The sequence below is a fragment of the Cervus elaphus genome, chromosome X, assembly GCF_910594005.1.
Source record: "Cervus elaphus chromosome X, mCerEla1.1, whole genome shotgun sequence".
Taxonomy (NCBI): Eukaryota; Metazoa; Chordata; class Mammalia; order Artiodactyla; family Cervidae; genus Cervus; species Cervus elaphus.
In genome coordinates this window covers 144,495,552-144,508,071 of record NC_057848.1, presented here as the reverse complement: position 1 = coordinate 144,508,071, position 12,520 = coordinate 144,495,552, and the positions used below count along the sequence as shown (strand labels likewise).

The following is a 12,520-nucleotide window of genomic DNA, read 5'->3' as shown; positions in this document are numbered from 1 at the left end:
GCATCTTGTCATTTCCTACCCTGAGTGCAGCCTAACCTGTTCTCCAACCCTTAAAAATGTTATCATTAGTTATTTCAATAGAATTTGGGAAGAGAAACTCAAATGATACTCTCGGAATAGGAGTACCCCTGCCAGCTGTGACCATTTGATTCATTGTGAGAGTGTACAGAGAATATAAGGTTATTTCATTATGCTGATCCAATTTTCTCCTCCCCCAACCTCAAGTGCCTTTCAAATACCTTTTTTTGAGTCATGTACACCCAGAGCAGACTATTTTTAGTGACTTAAAGAAATAATAACTGGGGGATGGGATTTAGAAATGGCTATGTTAGTGGTTCTTGGTCAAGGGAATAGGAGTACCTCAAATCAGGTTCAGTCTCTAAGTGAAAAGAAAGCAAAGTAATACAACATATAGTGAGTAGTATATTGTTCCCTGATGCAGAGAGCTGACTCATTTGAAAAGACCCTTATGCTGGGAAAGACTGAGGGCAGGAGGAGAAGGGGACGACAGAGGATAAGATGGTTGGATGGCATCACCAACTCAATGGACGTGGGTTTAGGTTGACTCCGGGACTTGGTGATGGACAGGAAGGCCTGGCGTGCTGCGGTTTATGGGGTCGCAGAGTCGGACATGACTGAGCGACTGAACTGATATTGTTCCCAAATCACCATATGAAACCGAGTAAGCTAGGCTGCATCACCTGATGTTCCCACATTCTCTTTTCTTACCACTAGAATGTCAGGAGAGGCTGGCTAAAAGTACACCCACTGCTTTTCTGAAGCAGAACAAGTGAGATGGTTTGAACACTCTGAGTCTGAAACTGGCGAACCCAAATCCCACCCATACATTATATACCATATTAAAACCTTTGAAAGCTCCATCTTGACATACCACCTGGACAGTGTCTTAGGAAAAGGCCTCTTGGTCCAAGTGAAGTCAGGAAGTCTTGGGAAGAATCTGAGTGTGAGACAAACACATCCCACAGCCAGCAGTCTCCCCACACTTCTGTGTGGGAAACGGAACTGGTGAGTACTGAAGGGAAATCACTATATGGGCACTGGGATTACAGGTAGATGGTGGAGGTCTCACAAGATGCCTAAGTAGCAGAGTGAGCAACATAAGGAAATCACTATTATGGTATTGAGATTTGAAGTAAGTTTCTATTTCAAAACAGATTGTTTAAAAGGGACAACACAGGATGTGGGAAATGATGAGAAGAGGGGGAAAAAAAACAAACCTCACATACTATGTTTGAAGTCATCTTTGATGTTCTTTGTGTTACTTTACACTAAGATGTGATGGAGGGTAACCAAATACTTGATGAGGTAGTTTCCTTATAACTTCTGAGAGGGAGCGAAGGTATACATGCAGGTTAAAGATGTACGGTACAGAAGAATCAATTTCAAGTAGTCTCAATATTGAAACCCCAATTTAGACATGCTTATAAAAAATGGTGAAACCGTTAGGGAAATTTCACACTGGATATTATCTTGTAAGATGTGATAACATAACAAGTTTATTTACAGAGGAGTTGCTACAATGTCTAGGGTTTGTTTTAAAATAATGGAGGGTGGTGGTGGATGAGAATGTAGATGAAATAAGATTGCTTATATGGATAATTTTGGAAGTGGGGAAATGAGTAAACAAGGATTATAGGATCCTTCTGTACTTATCTTTTTGCCTTTTCATACTGTTCATGGGGTTCTCAAGGCAAGAATACTGAAGTGATTTGCCATTCCCTTTCTCCAGTGGACCACATTTTGTCAGCACTCTCCACCATGACCCATCTGTTTTGGGTGGCCCTACACTGCACGGCTTATAGTTTCATTTGAGTTAGACAAGGCTGTGGTCCATGTTATCAGATTGGTTAGTTTTCTATGATTCTGGTTTCTACTTCTGCTTTATTGACTATGCCAAAGCCTTTGACTGTGTGGATCACAAGAAACTGTGGAAAATTCTGAGAGATGGGAATACCAGACCATCTCACCTGCCTCTTGAGAAATGTATATGCAGGTCAGGAAGCAACAGTTAGAACTGGACATGGACAACAGACTGGTTCCAAATAGGAAAAGGAGTACATCAAGGGTGTATATTGTCACCTGGCTTATTTACCTTACATGCAGAGTGCATCATGAGAAACGCTGAGCTGAAGGAAGCACAAGCTGGAATCAAGATTGCCAGGAGAAATATCAATAAACTGATATGCAGATAATACCACCCTTATGGCAGAAAGCAAAGAAGAACTAAAGAGCCTCTTGATGAAAGTGAAAGAGAAGAGTGAAAAAGTTGGCTTAAAGCTCAACATTCAGAAAAGGAAGATCATGGCATCCAGTCCCATCACTTCATGGCAAATAGATGGGGAAACAATGGAAACAGTGACAGACTGTTTCTTTGGACTCCAAAATCACTGCAGATGGTGACTGCAGCCATAAAATTAAAAGAGGCTTGCTCCTTGGAAGAAAAGCTATGACCAGCCTAGACAGTATATTAAAAAGCAGAAACATTACTTTACCAACAAAGGTATGTCTAGTCAAGGCTATGGTTTTTCCAGTAGTCATGTATGGATGTGAGAGTTGGGACTATAAAGAAAGCTGAGTGCCAAAGAATTGATGCTTTTGAACTGTGGTGTTGGAGAAGACACTTGAGAGTCCCTTGGACAGCAAGGAGATCCAACCAGTCCTAAAGGAAATCAGTTCTGACTATACATTGGAAGGACTGATGTTGAAGCTGAAACTCCAATACTGTGGCCACCTGATGCGAAGAACTGACTCATTGGAAAAGACCCTGATGCTGGGAAAGATTGAAGGTGGGAGGAGAAGGGAACGACAGAGGATGAGATTGTTGGATGGCATCACCGACTCAATGGACATGAGTTAGAGTAAAACTCCAGGAGTTGGTGATGGACAGGGAGGCCTGGCGTGCTGCAGTCCATGGGGTCACAGAGTCGAACATGACTGAGTGACTGAGCTGAACTTGTATGTATGTCTGCCAATTTTCATATATGTAAAAAATGTAGTGGAAGTGATTCTGACTTTAAATAAGCCTAATCATTGAAAAAGCTGTCTTCAAAAATTCATCTGCCATATTCTCTGTGTACAAGTTGGGAAGGGTGACTAGAGATTAGGAGGGTGATTGTTTCCCTTTGAAAAACTAATGACAAATTATATAAAGAAAAAGAACCAGTCATTCTTTTGTAAGTAAGATGTATTAATGAAGAGTGAAAAATGTAAATTCTTAACCTATGCCACCTTTTATATAAAATTTGCTTATTTATACTTTTAACCAATTTCTAAGTTACAGCAATGTACAAATACTTAGTACCCCAAATATAACATGACTACATTTTCTAACAGAAGAACAGAGATGCGATGAAAGATGAGGTTTCTGAGACAGCCTATTTCAGTCCAGAAATATGAATGTAGGAACTAGACTGGTTTGATATTATAAATCATTTCTAGCTACACAGAAAGGATACAGAATGTAGTGTTTGCTTTTACTTTATTAATTTATTTTGCAGGATTCTTTGACTTTCCGAATATGTACTGTTTGGAGGTTTGATGCATGCATAGCCTTTTAAAATGCCTTTGTCTTAATACAATTTCACCTCAAAATAATTTGATTCACAGCATACACAGAAATCTAAAAGAGACACGGTATTTACAAGATTTAATAAGTTCTTGCTGTTGTAGGCAAGAAACTGATCAGTTCTTTTACAGTAGGGAAACATGGACATTGGGTGTCATTATAAATAAGAATTCAGAATTGTTCAGTCTCAAAGCAACATTTCATGGCTTTAGAAATTAAAATTGAGTCATCATTCTGTTAATCTCTGAATGCTCAAGCCGTGCAAAACCTACTTGTATTAAATATTTGGGGATGCAAATAATACAGGGAAAAAAAATACATGTCTGGTGAATGTGAAATTATCAGAATTATCTTTTACAATAAGAAAATACTGTTAATTCTTTCAAAAAGATACAGTAGTGGTGCAACAGACAGTGCCAAATTTATTCTGATTTTAAAGTTACATTTCAATTGTCATTTTTCTCTATGGATATACAGACACACACTGTAACGACTCATTCAAAGTCTGAAGAATGATTACAATATTCAAATAAATCAATTTAAACTATAAGGGGACATCTTCACATTCCAGGGTGCATCATTGATATTTTCAAAGGACAATTTTTCTAGGCCTTATATTCTTGCTTTTTGTTTATACTGTCAAAAACATTACAATTACCTTTTAAAATACTATATAAAGTTCAGTTGCCACAGAAAGTTGGAATATGAACCTTAGATAACCGGGACAAAGCAATGTCAAAATTTAAGGAAATATTGATTTCTTATAATAATTATAAGTACTAAAGTTGAGACCAGCTCCTTAAAATTATTAAACTGCTCATCACACTCCCATCTTTTCAGGGAAATAAACAAATTAGCAACACTTTCCCCACCATCATTAATCTGCTCTAAAACTACCTTTATTACAATGCATTTCTTTTGTTTAAAACACCACTGCCTCTAACTCTCTCAAACAAGGTCATTATTTGAAACATTTTACAAGGCTTAGAAAGTTTCTGGCTCCTCTTTTGCCACTTTAAATTTTTAAGACCTACCTCAAAATGTAAGGGGCAATGTACTGGGACAAAATGACAAATGTGCTTTCAAAAAACTCAGTTTACAAAACGGTGAAATAATGTAAAATGTATAGTCAGGTCTATGTTACCAGATACATCAAACTGGTTGTAATTTAAGAAAACACCTTTTTACTAGGAACAAGAAGTGCACCAACTGATCCAAAAAGCATAGGCACCTCAGCAGCCAGATCCTTCTGAAAAGGCATCTTGAAAGGTGACAGAATTCTTGTTCAAACTGGTCACAAGCCAGAAGTAGTCTATATATGGGACATAGTTAAACATATCAAATGTATTGGTGTCAAGTAATTTTGCTAATTTTAAAAACTGACTACAGCCTATGTTGGTGTATGAAACGTGTGCAGAACCAGAAATGAACGTATACAAAACTCCCTTAAACATCAATCTCTGATGTCTCAAACCCCACCCTCTACACCTATCAAATAAGACTGGTATCTCATTTTTCCTGGCAGGTGAAAACAATGATTTACTAGATAGATCACCAAAGGACTGGAACCATGCATCTACTGTGTGATAACAGTTCAATAACCTGGATGTATGTTCATGCAATAGTTTTAAAGTCATCTACATGGTTTTAATAAAGCATCAAACTGTTTTCATACATGCTACCTTCACCCTCAACTGACAAGTGCCAAGTTAACTGCTGCCACTTCAGCATATCACTAAGAATACTGGGTAAACCTTTAGCTAGAACATCAAGCAATATATGTATTTTTTACCCTATTTTGTTACTTAATACCAAGTGGGGTTTACCATCTCTAAAGAGATATGAAACCATACAAAGGCAAAGGCATTGGCATTATTACAGAACAGCAGGACTGATAGACTTACTGGAGATTGACAGACACCAGTGCTACAAAAGCTTTTAGAGAATGAGTGCTATTTTCAGGTCAATGCTTTTAAGCCCATCTGCTTTCTCACCTTTATTTTCACAGTTTTGCCACAGTTGTTATATGAGAGATGTTTTATCAGTGTAATTACATAGCCACGCTGACTCTGTGAGACAAGTAGATACTTTCAGGACATTTTCCACATATGAAAAAAATGTTTTCAGAGCTGCAGGTACAGTGTGAAATTGTGATTTTGATGGAAAGCTATGATAAGTTATTATGCCTTTGGTTTCATTATGCTATTAAGTGCAGCTTGTTTTTCCAGATCTGCCAGAGATTACTGCTAAATTAGCATATAATGACAGCTTGAAGCGAGCGTGCGTGCCTGTGTGTGAGTGAAAGAGAAGGGGGACAGCTGGTATGGGAGAGCAGATACTCCTCAGGTATTTTACCTGAGGGAAAATCCTTTAGGATTAGGAAACTTACCAATTTTATTGCTGTTTACATGTACCCAAATAAGGGGAGATTCCAAAATCCAATTTTGAGCTTGGAAGAAACGTCAACTGCCCTAATTCAGTGTCCTATTAATAATTTTCTGGTGGTGCACTTTAGTGAGTCAAATGATTTTATATCTCTTCAGTTATTTATACCCTAAGTTTCTAACTTCATAAATAAGGAGTGCTTTAGTATCATCTGAACTATCTGAACAAACTTAGTATCATCTCTGAATACAGTATGGTAAAAATTAAGTTCTTAATTTCAAAGTCCTTTGTATTCACCTTTCTCTTATTTCTTAACTAGCCTTTTCTTCCTCCCCAAATAGCGCAGTGTGCAACTTTATGATATTGGCTAACTATAATTTTCCTCACACTGATTTGTTAACATATGTGCAAATACATCTTTATTGAATGAGTAACAGTAATTTTTTTTCAGCTAGATTAGGATTATGGCACAAGTATTCTCTGTGCTGTAAACATCATGAACTCATCACAAAATTGGAAGGCAGGGCCGGGTGGGGAGGCTCTATGGACTGCAAACGTTTCTTATAGAACCACAGCTGAGCTCAAGATTCCAAGTGGATTTTGGAATGGATTTACATTCGGCATACATTCACTATGCTATTGGCAAAGCGCAGTTTTACGAGAAGGTCATTCATAAAATCAGAATTCATAAGGACTTGTTGGTTATTTTAAAAAACGAGTGGCCTAATAAAAGCATGCAGTAACTTAAAAAATCTATCTATTCTGCGGCATAATTAGGTCTTAGTTACCAGTGTTGATATAGCTTGATGAATCATTGTACAAGCAAAAGGAATCTTATCACCTCTGATTGTACTTTCGAACAAAGGGCACGATATGCCGAATTCCTGACTGCTACAAGTCACATTTTAAAACATCTTGTTTCTGTGTTTGAAATTACCCCTGAAAAAAGCAGCAATTACAAATACCCTTATTGTTTTGCTCCCCACCAAAAACATCCTCTGAGTGCTTTCCCTGTCCTTTTCCTTAGTAGGAAGCAACAGGAAGAAGCCTGGGGAGCCTGGGTTTTCCAGAGATCTGTGACCAGGTAAGTCTGCTCTGGCAATTCACAGTTTGTCTGCATAAACTGTAACATGTTACACCATTATTCAAAGTTCTAGTTTATAAAATAAGGGTCACTCAGCAGTAACTTGAATGATTGGGGTTTCACAGAAGAGCTCTTGACTTCTCTGTGTACATTCTTTCAGGAGTGAATCCTTTCCCCATTTCAAGTATCCCTTTCTATCTCTAACTGCACTGAGTTAAGACAGCAGGGGGGAAAAACCCTCCCCATTTTTCATTTATTGAGCACAAGTGGCTACAGTGTCCTTCTCCCCACCCCCCACCCCATGTTGTCTGAAATGAAAAGGCTGGGTAGATGAACAGATTCCCCAGGTTTCCTTTTCTTCTAATGGGTGCTCAAAGTTACACTCTCAACCTAGTGCAGACTCCTGGGAATTCAAGTGTACCGTGGCATCTCACACTGCTCACAGCGATTTAGTGCGGGGTGGTTCAGAAAGGTGCAGCTATCACAATTCCACGGAGCCCCTTCATAGTCTTCATCTCGGGGTTGTGTCCGAGGACTCTGTTTGGAGCCACCTGGGTGCTCTAAGAGAAGTAAGGAATGAAAGAGAGAAAACAGAAAATAGACTGAATTTTTTTTCGAAGTACAATCCAAATGGAAATTGAAAATTACCCCCCGCCGCAAGCAAGGGAAAAGGTTTTGTGAAATGAGAAAGCCAAGTCATATGCACAGCTGCTAGAAATGAAGAACCAAACAGTAAGTTTATGATACACAATCTAATTTGTTCTCAACTATTTTATTCCTCTAAGTAGCTAGAAGTCCAGCACAGACTACCTTCCAAGTTTATTGTCTCTAGGTGGACAGTGACTGCTGCTGCTGCTGCTAAGTCGCTTCAGTTGTGTCCGACTCTGTGTGACCCCACAGACGGCAGCCCACCAGGCTCCCCCATCCCTGGGATTCTCCAGGCAAGAACACTGGAGTGGGCTGCCATTTCCTTCTCCAGTGCGTAAATGTGAAAAGTGAAAGTGAAGTCGCTCAGTTGTGTCTGACTCTTTGCGACCCCAGGGACTGCAGCCCAGCAGGCTGCAGCCCAGTCCATGGGATTTTTCAGGCCAAGAGTACTGGAGTGGGTTGCCATTGCTTTCTCCACAGATATGCTCTATTCCAGTCAAATGGAAAAAAAAAAAGAAATGTCATACAGCATGTTAAACTCTACCTTCTAAGTTCTCCCTCACAACCTCAGCCTGCCAGTGACTCCCACCACCCACAATACTAGCCATAGTATATCAAACATCTCATAAAATGTGTGCCTTCTTCCTTGAGACTTTCAGCTCCAAAATATGCATGTTTTTAACAATCATGGTTTGTCAATGGTGCGACAGTTCATAAAAGTTTCTCCCAGAAAGAAATATAAAACAGAAATATAGAAGACTGTGGTTTTTCATGAAGCTAAATTCATTCAATATGACTTATATCCTCAATTCTTCCCTGCCTTTTGTCAATAAATTTAAAGATCTTTCAGATGTGAGTTATTAAACATGTCTATACCTGGCAATATAAAATGCTGGCAGCCTTATGCTGGTCCTCAGGATTTAAAAAAACTTAAAATTTACATTCCTCCTAGGTCCTCATTCTCTCTGGCCTTGTACTCAAAAAGGTTCTTTGCCTTTAGAGTTGCCTTCCATGAACAGTACCTACTGAAAGTGGGGTTAGGGACTAGCAGGCTCCCAAGTTCCAGCTGGAAAACCACCCTGGAATCTGAACAAGGTCAGCAGGCTGGCGAAATCTACCCATACACCTAGAAATCCTCACTAAAAACTGCAAATGGAATTAAGATCTAAGGTAAGCAGCCTTCCTAAGCAGGTGACAAAAGAAATTGAGATCTGAGGAAGCTTTAATCAGTTACCATCTGGGGTTAAGCACACTGTCCATTGGAAATACGCTTTATCAGTTGGTCTTTAATGACAAATCGCTGTGTGACTATTCCCCAAGAGGTAACGAGAAATGAGTTCTAGACCCTGAATCTTTTTGCAGGTATTGTAAGGCTCAGGCTCAATCAGGAAGGTGTTCTCAACCTTCCAGTAGAACAGAAAAACATTGGCTTTTCCAGCCTATTCTTGACTATAAAAAGGAGATGGGTTTGTTGACTCTGGCTTCAACTATTGCTTTTAACTGCCCATTAGCATCCACCTTGTATCTTTTGGCTTGATGAAGTAATAGTTGTATTTTATGGCATGCCCAGAAGAATTTAAACAGAAAATTATTTTCTGCCTGTTTGGGCTTCCTCCTTCCCCTTTAGTTTGTATTGTGCATCTGTATCAACCCAACCTCCTTAGGAGATACTATTCCTTCTCAATCTTGTAAAGGGTCAGGATGACCCACTCCTCACTTTGTACATGCAGTTCTGGATTGTATAAACTGTTGACACATCATCTGAAGTATAATCCTTTGTCTAAAACAACTTACAGAACTGTGCTTGGACACCTAACAGTCCTCACAGCTTTCTGTTTCCCAGGTTATAATCCTCAGGTAGGTTCAAATAAATTTTCCATTTCTTTCTCAGATCAACTACTGATTTTTTCATTGATATATGCATAGTGAAGCTGGCAGGATATCAGAGATGCTCACAAGGACAGCTGGAGTCTACCCTGAATCAGCACTCGATGCCAACGTGGGTCCATTAAGCCCCACCAGCTTCTTGGTCCTTCTTAGGTGTTCCAGTGAGTTCTTCTGATATCTGGATCTCATTGCCTTGATAATCCTAAAAATTTTATTTGAGCTGTTTTTATTTAAGACTTGGACTCTTAAGAGTCCCACATGCATTTCCTATGCAAGGATGGAGGGGATCTTGGGCGGAGACACAGGGAAACACAGGTGGTTGCGTTTTTGGTAAACTGGCCTAAATAAAGAAAAAAAAAGTTGCTATATGGCTGGAAAAAAAAAACTTCTGGTAGTAAAACAAGAGACTGCATTATTCAGCTCCTAAGAACACAGGACATTTGCTCCTTTCAGCCATGTGGCATTCTCGGGTGACTGACAACCTAGCGTTAGTGTCTGAAGATCAATCCTTGTGACTGGCAGTGGTGGTCCAGCAGGGGAACTGCACTGCAACCGTAAATACTGCTCTTCTAAGGATGCACATGGTAAGGATAAATCATCCAGTGCTCTGATGACCCACAGGCATAGTAGACTGTCAAGAGGGAGAAACTGAGCCAAGGGCAACTCTTTGGGGAACTACAGTCAGAAGCAGCATCTATCTGATCCACCACAAGGTCCTCAGAAAGCTCAGATCACATGCATATTGAAATGAGACCGCTGAATCAGTACTGGAACCTGTGCCTCAGGCCCCACAGCTTCCAGGCGGACAGCAACCTACTGGGATACCAGCTGGGTTTCTGTATGCTCACAAGTACTTACATAATTAGGAATTAAAGGAAGTCCCACCCTGGAATGGCCAAGATGGGATTCTTGGGCACTCCAAAACTGCACTCAGAGAAAGCCCAGCAGAACAGGCTTGTCATATCACTCTCTCCTGGATCCCTGCCTGCAGGGTCTACTGGAAATAAAAGTGATGAGAGTCGTTCTCTTTTCCAAACTGAGATTAGCAGGAGAAAATATAGAGCTAGCTCCTTGGATCCTTTAAATTGGTTAAGTCTTCTAAATTGTTAACATTTAAGAGAGCTCTCATCCTGAAATACTGTATTAATAGCTATTTTAATTGGTATGCAGAAGGCCCCAAAGGCTCCAAAACTCCCAAAATAATCTCAATGAAAGATTTATTGTTGAAGGCTAAAGGTTAATGATATAAAAGGTACCTAAACAAAAACTTTATAAGCTGACATAATTATGCTCTCCTCTGTCCTTTGAGTCCTTGTATTCTAGTAATTCTCTGAATTACCCTTCCACTCTGAAGAGAGTAGTAAGTGATTAGAAATGATACCACCTAAGGCTGTACGCAAGCGTCTTCAGATCAAAGGCCAAACTGAGTGCTCTAGGTAAAGAATTTCTTAAACCCAGGGTGGACCCTCAAAAGTTTTTGTAAACAGATAATCAAGATGGGAGGCCACTTCTGACTAAACTGACATGTATCTGATATTGAGAGCCTGACTGGATTTTTTTTGCCTTTTCCCCAAACTAAATGGGGCTTTCTCAGGTGGCTGAGTAGCAAAGAATCCGTCTGCCAATGCAGGAGACACAAGAGGCACGGGTTTGATCCCTGGGTCGGGAAGATCTCCTGGAGAAGGAAATGGCAACCAACTCCAGTATTCTTGTCTGGGAAATCCCATGGACAGAAGAGCTGGGTGGGCTACAGTCCTTGGAGTTGCAAAAGTCAGACATGATTGAATGAATGGGCATGCACGCACAAAGTTAAATGAGGAAATGAGAAATATTCTACCAAAGGTGGATGGGCATATCAGTCCTTTGATGTCATTAAGGTGGCCATGCACTTCTTTGAGAAATTAAAAAGAGCTGTGCTTGTTTTACCAAACAAGTTTTTACAGAACTAGAGGTGTGGCTCCAGGAACAGTCCAAAGCCCACAATCCTTTAACATGCCCCAAATCTCTTCTATTTATCTTAAGAGGCTTGTGTTAATAAAAAAAAAAAAGAAACTGGGTTATCATATATGTCCACAGTTTGTCATGTCAGCATTTCCTGATTGGCAAACAGTTCATAATTACTTGTTTCTTAAGTTTTTGCTAGAAACTAAGGTTTCTAATAAGGAAAACATCTTTGTATGCGATTAGGATGGGGAACACATGTAAATCCATGGCTGATTCATGTCAATGTATGGCAAAAACCACTACAATATTGTAATTAGCCTCCAACTAATAAAAATAAATGAAAAAAATGTAAAATAAAAAAGGAAGAAAAAGGTATAGGAAACGAAAATGTGTTTTGTTAATGGAATGGGAAGTAATTTTGTCATAAAACTGGTTATTTCTAAATGGGAAAGAAAATAAGGGACAAATTAATATGAATATAGAAAGTTGAAGAAAGTTTATGAGAAAAGAATCTTTAGAATGGAATTCTGTGGATGGTCAGGACTAAGTAAATTTGAGTATATGAATTTTAATATTAAAGGGAAAAATGGTACAAAACCTGAATTTGGTTTTCAAAATTTTCTTCTAATACATATTAATCTGCTTCTGATAACATATTGTAAAGTTCCATTACATTTTAAGCAATGTGTTATACCTTTCTGTATTTGGTTTTGAAATCTTTTATTGTCATTTTGACTAAGGGAAAATAAGCATTGCTTCACAGTAATCTTGAAGCATGATCACGAAGTACTCGTGATCCTGTTTGTGACTAAGTGCTTTGAAACCTTAATATTTTTGACAAAATTCCTTAAGATCACATTCTAAGTGAAATTCATTTGACTTCTTAGATAACTGAGGTTTTTCCAAAGGGCCCCTGGAACACCTCAAGAGAAGTGTTTACTTATCAAAGAAAAGATAATAAATTAATTAGGCTTATCTGGTATGTT

At 39.0% G+C, this 12,520-nt stretch overlaps 1 protein-coding gene across 4 annotated transcripts in view; it reads right to left on the bottom strand.

Moving 5' to 3' along the window:
* Positions 1 to 3,487: 3,487 nt before the first annotated feature.
* The window catches only part of TAB3 (TGF-beta activated kinase 1 (MAP3K7) binding protein 3), a 91,205-nt gene continuing 82,172 nt past the window's right edge, over positions 3,488 to 12,520 (bottom strand). For all 4 annotated transcript variants that reach the window (XM_043895567.1, XM_043895568.1, XM_043895565.1 and 1 more), the window contains one exon: positions 3,488 to 7,615. In XM_043895567.1, coding sequence (XP_043751502.1) covers positions 7,567 to 7,615 — 49 coding nt within the window. In that variant the 3' untranslated portion in view covers positions 3,488 to 7,566. The remainder of the gene's footprint in view (positions 7,616 to 12,520) is intronic.